This window comes from Kogia breviceps, chromosome 6, assembly GCF_026419965.1.
Source record: "Kogia breviceps isolate mKogBre1 chromosome 6, mKogBre1 haplotype 1, whole genome shotgun sequence".
NCBI lineage: Eukaryota > Metazoa > Chordata > Mammalia > Artiodactyla > Physeteridae > Kogia > Kogia breviceps.
The window spans coordinates 13,580,329-13,601,263 of record NC_081315.1 but is presented as its reverse complement, the minus strand read 5'-3'; the positions used below and the strand labels follow the sequence as shown (position 1 = coordinate 13,601,263).

The following is a 20,935-nucleotide window of genomic DNA, read 5'->3' as shown; positions in this document are numbered from 1 at the left end:
GATGGGGGACTTCCCTGGTGGCGCAGTGCTTAAGAATCTGCCTGCCAATGCAGGCAACACAAGTTTGAGCCCTGGTCCGGGAAGATCTCACATGCCACGGAGCAGCTAAGCTCGTGCGCCACAACTACTAAGCCTGCGCTCTAGAGCCCACGAGCCACAACTACTGAGCCCACGTGCCACAACTACTGAAGCCTGCGCGCCTAGAGCCCGTGCTCTGCAACAAGAGAAGCTACTGCAATGAGAAGTCCGTGCACTGCAACAAAGAGTAGCCCCCGCTCACCGCAACTAGAGAAAGCCCGCACACAGCAAAGAAGACCCAACGCAGCCAAAAGTAAATAAATAAATAAATAAATAAAATTTTTTTAAAAGATGGGTTTTCTCTGTCATAGTCTCCTGCTGGGGGTTCTTGGGAGGAGATCAGCAGAAGTGGTAATCGTCCAGTATTTCTACCGCACTAGAAGAAAAAGGCAGTGCCGGGGCTATCAAGACTGGGGAGAGGCTTGGTCTGCTCCTCCTTCTAAGCCCCTTTCCAATAATGAAACCACCTCTCTCCCAAATCCTGCTGTAGAGCTGGCCAAGCAGCTGTAACTCTCCAAGTCTTTCTCACAACTTTCTATAGGCCCAGGAAACTTTAAAGGCGATTACAAATATTGCAGTGATGCATGGGTCCTGCAAGTACAGTCCCGTCTCCACTCACTTCCTGCTATCTCTCTGACCTCATTTCTGACCTTGCTGCCTCCACCCCCTCTGCTCCGGGCCCACTGGCCTCCTGACAGGACCACTGCACCAGCTCTTCCCTCTGCTGGGACACCTGTGACCCAGATATCCAATAACCTTCTCACTGAGGCTCTCCCGACCACTCTATTTTAAATTGCAATTTCCTACCCCTGCATTCCTTATGTCCCTCACATGCTTGATTCCTCCCCAAGGCACTTACCACCTCCATGTGATATACTATACATTTTTACTTACTTGTTTGTTTGCTTATTTATTTATCTATTTATGGCTGTGCCTCGCGGCTTGTGGGATCTTAGTTCCCTGAAACCTGGGCCCCAGCGGTGAAAGCACCGAGTACTAATCACTGGACAGAAAGGGAACTCCCATTACTTAACTTGTTTATTGTCTGCCTCTGCTCACTAAAAGGTCGGCACGGAGGGGGCAGGGATTTTTGTTTGCTTTGCTCACTGCTGAATGTCCCCAGCAGCTACAACAGTGCCTGGCACATAGCAATAGCTCAAAAAGTATTTGTGGAAGAAAGAAATGATGCCAAGTTTGAGAGCTAATGCTGGTGCCCATCAAATATTTATTAGACATTAAAAGCGCAAAACTATACAAGATGTCAAATACAAATAGTGCAAAAAACAAGGTCTTTGCTTTCAAGGAGTCTAGTTGGTGAAACAGAGTAATTAGTTAATTACATAGGCAGTATTAGGTATGACTATTAACCAGTTAGGTTTATTTGGATATGATTCATGGACTCTGCCTTGTTACTCCTGGTTATACCTAGCGTACAATTAAACGCTGAGTCGAATGGTATAAACTTGTCGTAAGAGTTTAGAGGGGAAAATAATGAATGAGTTGCAATAGTAAGAAAAGACTATGGGTAGCTGATGAGGTCTGATATGAGATTTGTGGAGGTGGAGGCGTGTATTGGCAGAGAAGAGGTGGCCGGGCATTCCGGATGAAACAAATTTCCTGAGAGGACAAAACAGGCATGTGAGCGACAGTAAGAAACCTACCTGAAATGGAAAGATGGTATTCGCTGATGAGTAGTGATGGTCTGGGGAGGACAATCTTTCTTTTTTTTTTTTTTAAACTTTTGGCTGCACCAGGCGGCACATATCCCTGACCAGGGATCGAACTCTTGCCCCCTGAAGTGGGAGCACGGAGTCTTAACCATTGGACTGCCAGGGAAGTCCGAGGGTGAGGACAATCTGAGCGTGCCTGGGTCACAGAGAGCCTAACCCTCTGAGCAAAGGACTCCAGTCCGCAAGGAATCTCACAGCACGTGCTGTTGGTGCCCAGCCTGGGTCCCCTGGAACCCTTCGACTGGTTCGGTGCATCCAGTCCCGAAGGTGCTCCCTGCATTGCTAATGGTTCATACCAGCAACTCTCTGTGGCAGTACCAGAAACTACCTCCTAGACCTCTTCTGTGCTCCTGCACACACACACACACACACATTTCCAGGACAGCTGGCGGTCAATGACGAACGGATGAAGGGGAGAGGGGACAAAAGTCCAGTTCCCTTGCCTCAAGGCAAGACAGACTCCATGGTACAATTTTGTTCCAAAGTTCCCTCCTGGGTCAAGCTGAGGCTAGACATCCAATGAAACCAAACCCTTCCTCATCTCAGTTTCTTCTTCTTCCCAATCCCACTTGACCTACTCCTTCTTAAGTAACATGTGAAAGAACCCTCCTGATACATCATTTGCACATGAATACCATCTCAGGTTCTGTTTCTAGGGAAACTGGACCAAGACAAGTCTGTAAAGGAAATTACTAGATATTCATGAGGAAGACAGCTACACAGAGAAAATACTGTTGTGGGTCACTCCGTTTGGAAGCAGAATGCTGAGCAGTTTGGTTGGTGACAGAATAAAGAGGGTAAGGTCACTGGAGGCCAATTAAGAATGCTGTTGTTCAAACTCAGAAATAAGCGGAAGAGAAAATATTTGCTCTGATATAAGAAAGAGCGAACTTAAGAAGAAAATGACTTTGGTATAGGGAAGAATTGATGATGACCCTTCAAAGTTTTCTTTTTTCCATAAAAAACAAAAAGTCTTTCTTCAGTAGTGCTGTCAGTGTTATACCATGAATTCTCTTAAACGCAAATCTCTTTTAGGCTGACATTACCTAACACACAAGAAGTGTTCAAAAACTTAAGGAGAATAACAACGAATAACAACAGGACTCTAAAATTCTCTCTCATAGTTTGAGTCTCTGAATATCCATACTCAGAAATACGAAGATCACATTAAGTAGTATCTCCAAATGTTTATAACAAGTTGGTTTGTTAGATTTTGCATTCGAGCAGCTTAAAAGAATCTGTATGGGGCTTCCCTGGTGGCGCAGTGGTTAAGACTCCGCCTGCCGATGCAGGGGACACGGGTTCGAGCCCTGGTCTGGGAAGATCCCACGTGCCGCGGAGCAAGTAAGCCCGTGCGCCACAACTGCTGAGCCTGCGCTCTAGAGCCTGCAAGTCACAACTACTGAGCCCGCGAGCCTAGAGCCTGTGCTCCATAACAAGAGAAGCCACCGCAATGGGAAGCCCATGCACTGCAGCGAAGAGTAGACCCTGCTTGCTGCAACTAGAGAAAGCCACGCACGGCAACGAAGACCCAACACAGCCAAAAATAAATAAATTTAAAAAAAAAAAAAAAAAAAAAAAAAAGAATCTGTATGAGAGTCGGTAGCAGATTACTTAAATTGCAAATTCATCCAAACAGGGTAACATCTGGTTTTCATCTACTCTTATGGAACCAGAAGTGCTGTCAGTAGAAAATAAGATACTGAGTCCTAGGTTGTAAAATAGGGAGCACAGTGTGAAAACATGTAGGCTACTATGAAAGAAATGGTGCACAGCCCAGAGAAGAAGATTATACCCTACACAAACTTTCACTTTAGAATTTGAGAAACAGCCCAGCATCATATGTATTTGTTTTGCTTTGTTGATACCTCAGACAAGTTAAGCTTCTTGACTTCTTGGTTCCCTTTCAAAATTCATACTTAGCAAAAATGCCTATCAGTAAAAATGACTCTTTTCACTTCATTAGTAACAATTTTTGTGTTACATGTCTAAATATATAGAACAGAAAGGATACTATCGAAACAGGACTTTTTAGCAAGGTGATTTTTTCTCATTGATTAGTTTTCTATGCATTAAAATGTATAGCTAATAGCTTTCAAATTTTAAATACACATGACCTTTGATTCAACAGTTCCACTGAAAGCAATTTCACACACAGACACACACACACACTCCCCCAAAAGAGAACTGGTCAGAAGGTCATGTTACAACGAAGTAAATCTGTAAGTCTAAGTTTTTCTAAATTTTTCCTATTCAGTTTTAAGACCAAATCGATACTCTTCCAGACAAGTACACATAATTTGCCCTGTATATATCCTTTAAATACTCCCAGGAGAGACTCCAAGGAAAAAAAAGGTTTCTTAGCTAAAAGTGTTAGCAAAGTATGGCATGTTGTTCCCCTCTTAAAGATTTATAATGAAGACAACAATTTATGGAAGCCTATGAGATGTTTTTGGGGAAAATGGCATTTTCCAAATTTTACAGACCAGAGAACACTTATGTAATTATCAAAAGCAAGACTTGCTTAAAACCCTCCATGACCACCTGGTAAATGATAGCTACTTGCTTATAAACCTAAAGGTTCAGGGTCATCATTCAATCACCCTCCCTCTATCTCCTCTTTCTCCTCCCTTCCCCTCAACCCAAGACACTGCAGTGGTTCTAACGTCATATTTCATAATAATCATAGAAAACCTATTCATATATAATTCTTGGCCCTTACTTCCAGATATTCTGATTCCTATAACTATTTTTAATAAGCAATCCAGGTGATCTCAATACAGTTCAAATGTTGGGATGCTGAAAAGATCTGATACAGTACAATCAATGAGATGATTATTTTAAAATTGAAGCCAAACTGAGTTCAGAAAATGTGGACTTCAAATGAGTATATTAAAAGTCTATTTTTCTACCCAGGGAAAGAAAGGGAAAAAGACATACTAAGAAAAGCCAAATCATATCTTAAAAGAATACCCCTAATATACTGCCCAGAATATTAAGGCCAAGAGTTTTACCCCGTAACAAGAATTCTTAGGCTGCACTCCATTGAGAAATTTCAGGAATTCTTAAACTCTCTGAAACTGCACACACAATCTTTATGCGTATGTGAATACATGCCTTATAATCCAAAGCTTTCACCAATTCGCATACTGCTCAATTACCCAATTTAAAAGCCATTCTATTTTTTATTTATCTACCTGAAACCATGGCAACAGAAACTGCTTCTTAGTTAACACCATGAATCAGACACACGAAAACACATTCCTCAGTGTCTTCTCTCTCAGAGCCAAACAAAAAGCAATTTACCTTTGCAGAGTCATATTCAAAGAGCCTGTACAACCCTTAATCTTGTTCTGGGCTTCAAGATGAGTCATGCCATGTGCACTTATTCCATCAATGCTGAGAACCACATCACCTATTCTTACGTTTGCCTGGGATGCTTTGCCGCCATCTTTTAGCTGTAAAAAAATATATTTCGTTAGACTTGTCACTCGTTAAAAATAAACACAGGTGAAAATTATACTTTTGTTATATCAAAAGAGAAGTATATTAATATACCATTAGACAAAGCAATACAAATTATCTTGCTTAATAGGTAAAGTTAAAATTCAAATGACTTTCATACTTATTTTCTTAAATTCTTATTTGCTTTCTAAAAAACTGAACTAATTGTCTGAGAAAAGGTCCCTGATAAGTTCTCCATTTCTTTACTGTATAACAGTAGTGGGTGATTGTTACAAATAAGGAAGAGAAGTAGGCCAGGCAACTACATTTTAGCAGGAAAAAAAAAGAAAGTAATGTGAATAGGGTATTTAATACTCTTTTAGAAATAATTTTTAAAACTCTTTAAACAGCTGTATTTGTGTTTGAGCACAAAGAGTAATACAGATGGAGGGTCTACTGAACTCTCCTTCCTGTTGAGTGCAATTCATAGCCAGTGTTTGAGGGACTGAACTCTTTAAGATCACAGGCCCAAATGTCGTTTATGCTGGCTGTGCTTCCTCCTCCAGGCATTTAGAACGAGGGGAGGAAAACCAGTTGTGTCTGAGACTGTCAGACTCTTTTGTGTACCACGATCTTTTTTTTTTTTTTTTTTTTGCGGTACGCGGGCCTCTCACTGCCGTGGCCTCTCCCGTTGCGGAGCACAGGCTCCGGACGCGCAGGCGCAGCGGCCACGGCTCACGGGCCCAGCCGCTCCGCGGCACGTGGGATCCTCCCGGACCGGAGCACGAACCCGCGTCCCCTGCATCGGCAGGCGGACTCGCAACCACTGCGCCACCAGGGAAACCCTGTACCACGATCTTTAATCCCCAATCTTTTTTCCCTTTTTACAAAATTTTCTACATGTTTACATTTAGTCTGATCTCCTTCAAACTTCATGTGTATCTATTTCATTGCTCCAAAAGGAGCAAACAAATGACAGTAAAATGAAAGATGATACAATTTTTTTTTTTTTTTTTTTTTTTTTTGCGGTACGCGGGCCTCTCACTGTTGTGGCCTCTCCCGTTGTGGAGCACAGGCTCCGGACGCGCAGGCTCAGCAGCCATGGCTCACGGGCCCAGCCGCTCTGTGGCACGTGGGATCTTCCCGGACCGGGGCGCGAACCCGTGTGCCCTGCATCGGCAGGCGGACTCTCAACCACTGAGCCACCAGGGAAGCCCCGATGATACAACTTTAATGGATACTCAGAAACATGGAACAAGTACAAATCAAAAGGAACCATTCTAATTAAAATGACAAGCTTAGAATTCAGTAAGCACAAGCAGATCACACTGAATACTGGGCTGTTGGAAGACAAGTGAGACTAGGCCCAAAAAAGAAAGAAAGAAAATAACCACTATTTCTCTAATACTTAAAAGTGTAGATTTTATGCAGGGATGATGAAAAACATCTGGAAATGGATAGTGGTAATGACTGCACAACACTGAAAATGTACTTGATGCAATTAATGAATTGTGCAATTAAAACTGGTTAAAATGTCTAACTTTTATAAGTATATTTTACCACAATTTTTAAAAAACTAATAAAAACTAAATATTTTAGAGAACATTTTGCTAAAATTACTTTTTGATTAAAAGAAAAACATCCCTCAGCAAACTGAACAAGGGCTGAGTGCTAGAATTCATAATCTGGAAGCAAAGCAATAAATACAAGTGGATATTGTATGCTCAGATAGGTTTTGATTACCATCAGTTGTCAAATTCTTTCCTTAAAAATAATGATCAAGGCAGATCAATCCTAGTGTACAAGAACAACTCTTTGGATCTAAAATCAAGAAAACGGTATTGACTGCTAGATCCATCCAGGCAGCGCCCACGTCTGTGCTTCTAAAGCTAGAAGTGTGCCTGACCTTCATAATATATACTGAATGAATGGATGCCACATATTTATTATTTAACACTGGCAAAATCTATGGTTTGTTTTAAAGTGCAAAGTTAGGAAGAACTAAAATTTTAAATAATTTGAAATTTATCTCATTTAACATATAACTATCAAATGATGGACATAGTTCTTGAAATTAGTACGAAAAAATATCTATTTGAGCAAGAATATGTAAAATCTAACATACACAAAGTGTAAAATAAAAGATTTCAAACCTTTAAAATGAAATATTCTCTATTATATACATACTACATAGAGTTGACCCTTGAGCAACGCGAGTTTGAACTGCGTGGGTCCACTTACATGCGGATTTTTTTCAACAGTGAACGCTACAGTACTACATGATATGCGTGTTTGTATAGGAGGAACCAAACTATATACACGGAGGACAGACTATAAATTACAGGCAGATTTTCAGCTTTGCAGAGGGCCAGTGCCTCTAATCTCCAAGTGTTCAGGGTCAAGTGTAGTGATTCTGTTTTCATCTTTGTACTAATGTGAACAAACAAAACAACTCTCAGCTGCCCAGATATTTAAAGGTAAGAAAAATTAATGAAATGTTGACAATAAATTTCCAGAGTAATAAAATAGATTAAAATTTAATGCATATCAAACTTATCAACATAGCTATATTACACACATGTATATGTATATACATACATAAAGATACACTTTTTATTATATATTATATGACTGACGAAGTAATACCAAAATTCAATGAAAATTAAATAAAGTTAATTTGAATTCCAGGATCACTGGATCAAGAAGAAAAAAATTAAGATAGAACTTTATTAAGTACATTTTAAAATACTGTATAGACAGATATATTTATTAAAATATGAAAGTAATGTATGTGTGTGGTGGGAGTAAGAAAAAACTCTTTAAAAATAATAATACCTACATTAAATATTATGGTTTTACTGTATTAAATAACAGGTGTGGGGACTTCCCTGGTGGTGCAGTGGTTAAGAATCCACCTGCCAGTGCAGGGGACACGGGTTCAAGCCCTGGTCCGGGAAGATCCCACATGCCACGGAACAACCAAGCCTGTGCACCACAACTACTGAGCCTGCACTCTAGAGCCTGTGAGCCACAACTACTGAGCCCGAGTGCCACAACTACTGAAGCCTGTGCACCACAACTACCGAGCCTGTGCTCTAGAGCCCACAAGCCACAACCACTGAGCCCGAGTGCCACAACTACTGAAGCCCACATGCCTACGGCCTGCGCTCTGCAATAAGAGAAGCCACCGCAATGAGTCGTCCACACACTGCAAAGAAGAGTTGCCCCCGCTCGTCGCAACTAGAGAAAGCCCGCGCGCAGCAACGAAGACCCAACGCAGCCAAAAAAAAAATTTTTTTTAATTAATAAAATAAATAATAGGTGTGGACTGTCTTAATAATTAGTATTTCTTTTTTTATTAATATAAATATTAAAGAAATAATTTAATTTAATAGCAAATACTAACTGTTCGTCTCTCCTGCATAGAACTAAATTGTTCAAACTGTGAAGGACATTTACAAAGAAAACAACTCCTAAAGCTAGCATTGCCACCCACTTTCCATGGGACTTACTTGTAGGGTTTTATAAAGATTATGCGTGATAACAGCTTAATAAATGTTAGCTATTATTATTATTATTCTCCTGATCTCAGATTACTAATCCAAGAAATGTGGAGGTTGTACTGGATAATGTCAAGGCCTTCTAAGGTCCCTTCCAGTCTTAAAAGTTTTATCTATCTGTGAACTGTCTATACAAAGGTGTAACTCTAATCCTAAAATAAGAGTCATATCCGAATGGTAGGGCAAAGGGACATCTATTCCCTACTAAAATAAATGAATGGACGTTTGAATCCTGATAATAAGACAAAAAATAAACATAATTTACCCTAGATTTTGTTTTAGCCAAGAAGGGCATCCAAACAAAAAAAAATTTCTTTTTAACCAGAAATAGAACACACTAAATTACCTACCTCACCATTCTTCACATAAGGTAGCCTCAAAATAGAAACACTGAAACCTATGGGCATTTGCTCAAAATGTACCCAACAAAAGCAATTTAAATACTCCCAGTCCAGTAATATAAAGGTAATAAAACAATTAAGAAAATAATCTAATATTACTCAGCCATAAAAAGAAACAAAATTGAGTTATTTGTAGTGAGGTAGATGGACCTAGAGTCTGTCATACAGAGTGAAGTAAGTCAGAAAGAGAAAAACAAATACCATATGCTAACACGTATATATGGAATCTAAAAAAAATAAAAAAGGTTCTGAAGAACCTCGGGGCAGGACAGGAATAAAGACGCAGATGTAGAGAATGGATTTGAGGACCCAGGGCGGGGGTGGGGGGGGTGGAGGGGGAAGGGTAAGATGGGAGGAAGTGAGAGAGTGTAATGGACATATAGACACTACCAAATGTAAAATAGATAGCTAGTGGGAAGCAGCCGCATAGCACAGGGAGATTAGCTCTGTGCTTTGTGACCACGTAGAGGGGTGGGATAGGGTGGGTGGGAGGGAGATGCAAGAGGGAAGAGATATGGGAACATATGTATATGTATAGCTGATTCACTTTGTTATAAAGCAGAAACTAATACACCATTGTAAAGCAATTATACTCCAATAAAGATGTTTAAAAAAAAAAGAAAATAATCTAATCAAATCAAATGTCATACACTAGATAAAACTTTTCTTACTCCTCCGTTGCAGCTGCCTACTCGATTCTGAGCGCCTATGATCTCAAGATGTTCAAATCCAATTTCTCAGAATTACCTATCTTTTTAGGCTTGCTTTTACTCTGCCACCCTTATTTTCAAAACACGGAGCATAGAAATCATATAGCCCGTGTGAATTCTGCCGTTTCCTTGAGTACCACATCTAGGGAAATTACTAAATTTTGTTGATTCTTCCTTTCCTCTCCCATGCTAGTCCATACCCTGATCATCTGTCACCTTGATCTTGCCTGCTGCCTACAGTAAGAGTTTCCTAAAAACCTCCTTACCGCCAAACTCTGCATGTTCCTTGCCCTTTCCTCCATCTTACTGTATTTCCATAATGGTGACCCTACTACCACTTCACACTGAAGAGTTCCATCATGTCAACTGTTTATGAGGGTGAAACACTTCAAATATTTTCTGCTTCCTACAGTGTAGAATAAAGCTGAAGCCTGAAACAGAAGCAATCTTTAATTAGTCATCAAGCTGTTTCCAACTTCAAAACAAGCGCCATAAGGTCAGGGATCATATTTTATACTATGTTCTCAAGAGCCCTGAAGACTGTAGGTACTAGAAAAACAGATGATTAAGCCACAGCAAATAAGAAATCAATAAATCTATCCATCAGTTTAATATGTGAAATTCCGGTAGAAATATACTTAATTCACCAAAGAGAGAAAAATAGATTCTAATCTGAAAATGAGAATCTTCAGTTAAACATTAGGCTGAGCTAACCTAAGAAGGGTCAAAAATCAAACTGTGTTTTCAATAGAACAAAGTAAATCCATTTTGGATAGTTGGTTAATATATTTTCCCTAGGAGTTCCAAAGAGATGTCACAACTCCCCTTGGTACTTTATCTAACAAGTATTAGGAAGAGCTTAATTGTATTTAATCTCAACCCTTTCTCAATCAGTTATCAGAAATGTAAACAAATGCTCATCGCCATCTGTACAATCTTTCATGTTATTTAAACTGTCAAACAAACTTCTTTTTATCTACAGTTTTGTTGAGCTTACTAATATTAATCATCTTGGGTTTTTTTTTTTTTTTTTTTTTTTTTTTTTTTTTTTTTTTTTTTTGCGGTACGCGGGTCTCTCACTGCTGTGGCCTCTCCCGTTGCGGAGCACAGGCTCCGGACGCGCGGGCTCAGCGGCCATGGCTCACGGGCCCAGCCGCTCCGCGGCACGTGGGATCTTCCCGGACCGGGGCACGAACCCGCGTCCCCTGCATCGGCAGGCGGACTCTCAGCCACTGCGCCACCAGGGAAGCCCATTCATCTTGGGTTTTTGACATTAACATCTTTTCTAAATCTCTAACCATCTTTATTATTCAATACTCAGGCTTTCTACTCACTATTTAAACTAAAGAGCAGGAAAAGCCTAAACGAACGCCAGTGGGAAAGGCCCAATGCACGGAAACAAATTTAAAGCTTGTTAGAAGGTGGCATCTCATTGAAAACTCCTATGAGCTTTCATTTATCCCCAGAACTACTTCCTCAAGGCATCCACTCAATAGAAAGATAAATTTTTTGCCTTAATTGGGTAGGATATATCACTCTTAGGAATTGTGAGCAGCTAAGAAAAGACTACAAGGTCACTCATTATTTGCATAGTTCATTTTTTCCTTTGTTTTTTCAAGCCTAAATAGTCTGCATCCGTTCGAAGCAGTAATAACCTTCTGTCATCAGTAAATCTTGTACATGCTGTAAGACAGCCATGAATGTGTGTGTGTATCTCATAAATGCACAACGTGCAGGAAGGAAGCAGTCATGGGAAGCCCCTGAGTCAGCTTCATTATAAACCAAACTAATCACAAGCAAATGCTTCTCCTCTGATCTTCAAATACATGTTTCAGTACTGTTATCCAGTTTTCCATAAACTTAATTGTAGCTGTTTGCTTCTTTAAAAACACTGCTTTGTGGTCTCACTTAAGACGCAAGCAGACATGGCTGCAGATGTCAAAACTACCTCTGAACTTATGCTCTTCAAGAGAATGGTCTCTTTACTGAGCCTCCCCGTTGACTTAGATAAGAAAGGATCTAATATCAACCTCCTGTTATCAGACTATGCCACCAGTTCACATAGGCTGGGCGTCTACCTCAAGCACCTAAGGGCGGAGAAGACACCTTTTCAAACTGACCAGTCAGACTTGACTTTTCCCTTCCCTCCTGAAAGGAAGACCGAACGCCCCTCTTCTCCTCCCTCGGCTTCTCTAAGCCTAAACTTTCTCTTCACTTACCAAAAGAGCCTGATATGCCACCGAATCAGAACCCCGGCTCCCTGTGTCTTCCTTCCCTGCTTACCACTATTCAAGTCTGAATTTTCCAAACTCCATTCCCACAGGATGGTGGCCTCAAGATCACCACTTCTCAGGACAGTCTGGCCACTATAGCAAAAGGCCAAAGGATAAGAATCAATAAGGTGATATCGGTGAAGATATCTTGAACTGGGGGTCAGGGAAGGGCAGGAAGGAAAGAAAACAAAAGAACACATGACAAGGGAGGGCACTTGGAAGAAGGCCGAATAGGGAACCAAGGCCGTGAGCGAAGAAAGGGTCAGGAGATGTCCCTGGTTTGGGGCCCTGGCCTTCTCTCTGGGTGTGCTGTACATCACCGCGCAGGTGCTCAAAACAATGTAAATATCTAACAGAACTTCAAGATGGTAACTAATTATAGAAGCAAGAAGATCTTACACTTTGATTGAATAACCTAAATGACTATAACTAATAACTATGATGTAGAGCCAATTAACTCACAGTAATATTTATGGAATGTCCTCAAACATGTCATTATCTTTATTGGACTCAAGTAAAATTTATAACTAAACTTCTCCCAAATGCTTATTAGCCTCTATACAAATGTGCGGTTCCAACAGTATTTCTTCTTAAAACTTTTTAACAAAAGGGGAAAGTAGTACTATGTCTTTACAAAACTGCATTGAAAGTAAAATACTATCTCAAGATAGCATACCACTTAGAGGAGGCTCTCAGAGACACACTGAAGAGAAAATCTGTCTTATCCATAAAGAAGCAAACTACTTGGGATTCACAAGGAGTTATAGCTATGCCTGTTAAACTAACCCTTCCCCATAGCTATTACCTCTTAAGAGGCATATCATAGAAGCAAACCAACCACTGAACTCATAGCAAAAACCAAACAAAATCAAAGAAAGCAGTATAGAGCTTTCATTTTTAAAAGTTAGAACCCAGTATGGCAGATATCATTTTAAGTAAGTCTAACTGCTTAAGCTTTCTAAAATGAACATTTAACCCAGCTGCTATACTGTCTGCAGCCTTTTCATAAAAAGGCAAAATGTTTAGTCACAGCAGTGACTCCAACACTATCTTAGACTTCCCTAATGAAATGTATCCTTCCAAATCATAGGGGATTCTCAGTATGCACACAGAAACCTCTGTCTGCCTTCCCTTGGAAATGAGCCAGCAGTTCCACACCTCAGAAAACAGGTGCCAGCAATAGAAATGATTTGTTGAAAATATATGTGCCCAAGAACATTACAGTGATCATTTTATAATATAGATAACATTGCATTAGTCAGATGTTTACTGAGAACAATTTATGCTGGTTCAAAAGAACTGGTATTAATCTGATTAATAAGATCAAATAGGTATTAATCCTATTATATGCTACAGGTAACAAATAGAAGACAGGTACCTATATAATAAGCCACTGCCAACGTCCAGTTTTCAACCTTCTGCATATTTTCAGCAAATATGGAATGCTTGGAACTGTGTGACCCTAACGCCATGGGTATGACAGGAATGCCATCAGGCTTAGTAAATGTAAAAAAGGAACACATAAATATGACAGCTACAGAAAGAAACACTAACAGAAATTTCCCATGTCCGAAAACCATGGGAACTAAACCATGGGAAAAGAAAAGCTATTGTTTTTCTAACAGCGCCGTTACCAAAATTCAGAGAAGTACATATACTAAAAAAATTATATCCATCTGACCAACAGGATCTTCATGAGGCAGAGAAAAATCTCATTTTAAAAAATACCTAATTAATGGGCAATCTTTAATTTTGCTTTACAATGTATTTTCTAGTAGTACCTACTGTAGAACAAAAAATCTGAATCCAGTCATGAGCCTATGGTTGAAAGTATCTAGGTGTTTATCTCCCACATACTTCCCAGAATACTGTGAATATGATTTTTTTACACTACCACCCCCCAAGAATACCTAAATGAGCATTATTCCAAAAGAGAGAACGCACAGGACTTGTTTTCCTGCCAAATGATAAATGCTACTCAATTACCAAGACATATCACAAATAAAGAAAAATGGCAGGGCTTCCCTGGTGGCGCAGTGGTTGAGAATCCGCCTGCCGATGCAGGGCTCGCGGGTTCGTGCCCCGGTCCGGGAGGATCCCACGTGCCGCGGAGCGACTAAGCCCGTGAGCCGTGGCCGCTGCGCCTGCGCGTCCGGAGCCTGTGCTCTGTAGCGGGAGGGGCCACAGCAGTGAGAGGCCCGCGTACCGCAAAAAAAAAAAAAAAGAAAGAAAGAAAAATGGCAGAGGTCTCAGCCACCAAAGTAAGCAGAAGAACACTGAGAAGTACTAATTTTTTTCAAACGTATCCTTCAAGGCTTTTCTCAAATCCCAATTTACTTACTACCACACCAGTGCTTATTAATCTGCCCTACGGTACTACACTCAACACTTAAAGCTGTTCTGTCTTGTACTGTTTATCGTTATATAGCGTTGGCACCTCCACTGGCTTACAAATGCTACTCAACTACATATACAAAATGTCAATCTCTGGCCTGGATGTCTAATGTGAACGTGCCCCTTTAAAACTGGAGGCTACTTTGAATTCATGCGAACACCTCTTTTGTGAAATAAACTGACTTGGCTTTCTATAGGTCAGAATAGGGAGATAAAACAAGCGATCACTGATGTCTCTCTCAGTGAGTACGTTTGTAAAATCCTGACTCCTGGGCACTGGTTACTTTAACTATGGGCCTTATTTGTTTAGCTTATGAGTCAAACAGTAATCAATTTTAGCCCAAAGTCTGAGAATACACCTTATATGGTAGCAACGAAGAGAATACCTCAAAGTATGTGTCATTATGCCTTACAAAACCAAACGGAAGTGAGGGTGATTACTCGTCTTTCTTTATGTAGCCACTGAGCTACCTAGTTCAAAACATATGTTGCTCTGCTAATGTTTGTTCTAGTAGTCTAAACGTATTTCCTTGATGAGTCCTAGTTAATTGAAACAACATCTTTATTCTTCTCTACCAGTGACCTAATAAAATAGAAACACGCCTTCTTCAGCTGCAATTCACTATTAAGATGTCACATAACATTTTCTTTCAGTTAATCCATATGTGTTTAAGCCCAGAGATTTTAATGTGCTCTGTAGTTCATGTGTGAATATAATTCTACCAGAAATGTGAAAAGTATGGCGGCTTGCCAAAAAAACCCAGCACATTCACACAAACATCTCAAAATCAAACAAATTTGCTACTTACGGAGAAACTATGTAGTCCATTCTATCTACTCCAACTATACAGTCCATATAATAAGGAAAATGGTAAGAAATGTCAGAGAGCTATACAGGTTCAAAATGATATAGTCAACTCTCGTTTACCCGAGAACAGATTAACACTGAAATTCACACATTTCAACTCTCCCTCCTCCTAAGTTCTTTTCAGTGACGAGATGAATCCCCCTCAAAATCATATGCAAATTGTGTGCAAGTATACATGTACTTTCCACTGAGTTGGTCCACAGCTTTCCCCAAATTCTCAAAGGCATCTATGACCAAAAGAAATGTTACGAACTAATGATTTAGTGAAATCGTAGAACACTGTTTCTCAAAGTGTGGTTCCGAAACCACCAGTGCCAGCATACTTCAATGACAGGGGAAGCAAATCACAAGCCCTTCAAAACCCACACGCTACAGATGTTTCAAAACAAAATCAAAACTCTGTTAGCATCAAGAAAATTTAAGAACTCAGAACAAAATTAGTATTTATTCAAAGTGGTGCAAAATCATGACTTCACATGCTAACTTAGGCAGATAAGTATAGCTTTAAAAAGCAGGGATTCGCTTTTAAACTTTTAAAATCTTCATAGCATAAATCTCTAACATCTAAGAAGGGGGGTCTCTATTCCAATGAGGCACTACATTCAATGCTGAATTCTAAGAACAGGCATGGCCCTTCCCCTCATCTACTGTTTTCTGCTATTTAACTTTTCCCACATGTATTGCAACACTTCAGAAAGCAGTGCTCTTCAAACTGTCTGTGGGGAAAGATTTCTCCCCACTTGCCTTTACCGATTCTTCTGTAATCTACAATAAATTACTGAAAAAACAAAATTTAAAGAAGCCACTCAAATTATAAGACCAAATTCTTTACCATCAGATTCAATAGACATAAAATTACTCTGTCAAATGACAAAAGTTTCTAGGTACGTACTCTTCATTTCTATCCTTATTTCATCTCAAACTGCAACTGACAGTTTGCTGATCTGAAGACCAGCAAGGATGCTCCTTCTAGACAAGGACTACATCTTTCATTTCTCTTTAGATTCACTGTACAAAGACTTAAACGTAATATACAATAATATACATAATATACACAATAATAATATATAATATAATAATAATAATAATGCAATAATATACATAATATACAATAAACATTTCCAGTGTGGTGAATCACCACACTGGAAATTAAAGGTATTTAGTAAATAGGCTATTATTTAATTATTTAACCCATTTCCCTTTTTTGTTTTTTGCTCTTATGTTAAACAAAGTGATGAATAATACTGTACATTTATTTTGGCACACTTATCTGACTTTTTCTTTAGGAATTATTTCTAAAAAGGTGTGCACATTTAAATCTTTGATCCACGACACTAGATTGCCAGCAAGAATATTTGCAGCCATCTACAATCCTGCAAACTGTGTGTGAGAATGTCCGTTATCCACACCCTTGCGATCCTTAGTTTTCTAAAAGAAACCTGAGGGTAATTCTAGCTCTACCACTAACAAATCCTGTGACCTTGGGCAAGTCATTTACCCCTCTGGCCTCATTCTGCTCAGCTGTACAGGAGAGTTGGGTAAAATGTTCTAGGGTCCCTTTCAACTCTAAACCATAATAAATATTTACACAGACTTTACAACCTCTCATTAGGCTAAAGTCATTACAATCAGTATCCGTTACTCAGGCACTAAAATGAATTTTGTATTATTCTCCAATTACTTCATACATATTACTCTTATTTCTTCATTACAAAACACTAAAATGGCAAACATGGGTGGCTTTTCAAAAACCTGAAACTGTGTCAGCGTTAGAAACTCAAAAGGCTGGATTTTGGAGCTAATTAGGAGAGAAGAGAATCTAGCTTCTCTACTTTTTCAGATCCCAATGGATCTGAAAAGGGCTGAGCCCTCTGGCATTTAATGCCTTATGCCTTCATTCATACTGAGTGAGTACGTATGGATGCTAATGACTAGAAGAAGAAATTATTAGGCTGATGGGGAAACCAAATACTCATTTATTCCATCACTTAACAAATACTTGCCAGGTGTCTATTATGTGCCAGGCTATTCTAGGCACGGTGATACAACAAACAAAATGAATCCATGCCCTCCTGGAACTTTACTTTAATCAACTGGAAAGAGAAAATCAACATATAAACATGCAGATAACTAATTACATGTCAGGCATATAATAAAGGGCATAGTAAGTGACAATAAGTAACTTCAGAAAAATCTAAGTCCACAAGTTGCCTCCACATCTACTCGTGTGGGTGTTCTTCACGTTTTCATTGCTTAGAACAGACTGCTTACATTTACAACTATTACTCCTGGATACCATACTGTTCCAAGCAATCCATGCTTGTCAACTCCTGGTTCCTTTCAGTGCTGTTTCTACCATGCCCTTTCTCTCATCCCTTAATGAAGATGGCTAAGTCCTCACTCCATTCCCATCTCTGGAAGTGTGATCTCATTTTCCTTTGTACATCTGTAGCCTTTAAGAACTAAGACTCATCAAACCTTGGACCCAAGGATTTAACACTTGCTGTACATGGAATTATTCTATTTATCCCGCTTGGGATTTGTTGAGGGGGAATAAGAAAAAAAACAAAACCAAAAAACCCCCTGGGAATCCTCTCCTTCCCAGCTCTCTTTCTTTAGGTCAGAACTACTACCAATACCCCTTTATGGGTCTCCTGTGCCTTTTCCTGCCATCCCAGGTTTATTTTTCTAGCCCAGGAATCCAGCCTGCACAGTTGGCTTTTATTGAGATGGCACCAACTGTTGGCAGATCACATCTAGCACTCGGGTCTCCAGTCACAGAACACTGATTTACCCTAGACGCTTTACTCCCTCCACAGAAAGCAAACACGTGATCACAGACAGCAGCTAGACATGAAAAGGAAATGTTCTTACATCAGTGCCACTATTTTTTTTTTTTTTTTTCCTTTTTAAACTAAGAGTAAAAGAGGCTGGAGCAACACTGAAGAATTCTTGTTGCAGTGCGACTGGTGTACCACATGTGTCTGAGCTCTGGGCAACGTGGGACTTGGCAGGGGGCAGGGTGCTGACAGCCGTCAGGGAAAGTCTATTAAGCAATGCCACTGTTCCCAGTTGTGCAAAAGCCTGCACAGAGGTGGGAGTGAGGAAGCGGAAGGGGCCAAGGTTTTGGTTGCCTGGTAGAATACGCCCGAAGCATACCGTCTGCTGTTTTCGTCTTCACCCTGTTTCCCACTTACTACATCAGCACTTCGGTGAATCACACCACCTCTTCCCTTCAGAGTAAGAGCCCAGGGTCACTTAACTATAAGGGTAGGACTAAAGCCATTATTGTTAAAGAAAGCAAGAATTTACGGGCAGAGGTTACAGGTAAATCTAGTCTCAGAGCTTTTCTTGTATAAATCAAAAATATCAGTACTACCAACTGTTGGCCGTTCCTGAATGATGAAAGACCAATGTCTCACTTCAAAGTCTTTGAGTTAAGGTGTTGAGGTGGCCAAGAAGTTCCTTCGGTTTTTAAAGTAAAAATAAAAGACACGTTTTTCATTTTCACCGAGAACTTTATTGAACAACGTGTTCACCCTTTTGCTCCATTACCTTCCGCCACTTTTCAGGCAACCTCATAATTCCATCTTCCCAAAACTGTTTCTCTTTTTGAGCAAAGAACGGTTCCAGGTGCCTTTGACAGTCTTCCAGGGAGTTGAAATTTTTTCCATTGAGAGAATTTTGTAAAGACCGAAATAAATGCAAATCTGAAGGTGCAATGTCTGGTGAATATGGCGGATGAATCAGAACTTCCCAGCCAAGCTGTAACAGTTTTTGCCTGGTCATCAAAGAAACATGTGGTCTTGCGTTATCCTGATGGAAGATTATGCGTTTTCTGTTGATTAATTCCAGACGCTTGCCGTCTAGTGCTGCTTTCAGTTGGTCTAATTGGGAGCAGTGCTTGTTGGAATTAATCGTTTGGTTTTCCAGAAAAAGCTCATAACAGAGGACTCCCTTCCAATCCCAGCACAATCACAACATCCCCTTCTTTGGATGAAGACCGGCCTTTGGTGTGGTTGGTGGTGGTTCATTTCGCTTGCCCCATGATCTCTTCCGTTCCACGTTACTGTACGGTTTCCACTTTTCATCGCCCATCACAGTTTGTTTTAAAAAACAGAACGTTTTCATTACGTTTAAGTAGAGAATCGCATGGGGAAATATGGTCAAGAAGGCCTTTTCCTCTTAACTTACGTGGAACACAAACATCGAAGTGATTCATATAACCAAGCTGGTGCAAATGATTTTCAACACTTGATTTGGATATCTTGCGTATGTCGGCTGTCTCTCGCATGGTGTAACGTTGTTTTCAATTAATGTCTCGATTGGATCGCTATCAACTTCAACTGGTCTACCCGACCGTGGAGATCGTCCAGCGAGAAATCCCCAGCATGAAACTTCACAAACCACTTTTGACACGTTCAATCAGTCACAGCACCTTCTTTATAAGCTACACAAATCTTTTTTTGCGTTTCAGTTGCATTTTAACCTTTCTTGAAATAATAAAGCATAACATGCCAAAAATGTTGCTTTTTTTCTTCCATCTTCAATACTGAAATGGCTACACAAAAATCCACCAGTTGTGACAAGTTTTTTAAAACATGCATGCTGATATGACAGCTGTCACAATACAATCTAACAAAATTGTTTCGAGTAAAGTTAAAGGCAACTGAGCACTACGGGAGCCATCTTTCAGAAAAAACAAACGAACTTTTTTGGCCAACCCAGTAGTTGACATAAATTCCATTCTTTCAGTGAATGGTTATTGAGTACCTGATTATACCAGTGCATACGGTACCTTGCATGCATGTATGTGTGTACGTGTGTGTGTGCGAGAGAGAGAGAGAGTATGTGGGGGAGAGGGGCAGGAAAGGGGAGGTAACAGAGTTATATTTTTAATTATTAGAAGTATGTGAAATTAACATAATATTTATACGACTAACTATCATTTATTGAGTTCTCATCACATGCCAGGCACTATGCTAGACACTTGCTGACTTTCTCTTTTTACAAAACCTTCCATTTCCATGTACAAAATGACAAAAATCAGATAACAAATGAAAAATGCCACATTTGCTCTTCCATCTCACAGGTTAACATCTTGCCTTAAAATCTCTTCTATATATGCAAACATCTATTCAAAAAGTTAAACATTAAGAATACATTTCCAAGAAAATCTATCTGGCAAACCCCTGGTTAGGTTAGGTATTATTCTCTGCTAACAATTATTGTAAGCCATTTCCCCAACTTCCAAGTAAGATGGAAAATAGCACACCGTATTACAATATTATTTGAGTCAGAAAACTCTTACTCCGACATAAAAGCCTGTAACTAGTCCGTAAGTTCTCCATCAACACTGTTCAACATTTAGACATAAACTAGAGACCAATGTGCTCACATGTAATGTCTAATAGCTCAGAAACACTCAGGTAAGAAACATATTCCTTGCAACAGATTCTTTAATCACAGGCACACTT

General features: G+C 39.8%; 1 protein-coding gene across 7 annotated transcripts in view; it reads right to left on the bottom strand.

The window, feature by feature from the left end:
- LOC131758453 (PDZ and LIM domain protein 5-like) overlaps positions 1 to 20,935 on the bottom strand; it is a 126,711-nt gene that overhangs the window by 56,314 nt on the left and 49,462 nt on the right. For all 7 annotated transcript variants that reach the window (XM_067035517.1, XM_067035518.1, XM_067035519.1 and 4 more), the window contains exon 3: positions 5,115 to 5,266. In XM_067035517.1, the coding sequence (XP_066891618.1) occupies positions 5,115 to 5,266 (152 nt within the window). The remainder of the gene's footprint in view (positions 1 to 5,114; positions 5,267 to 20,935) is intronic.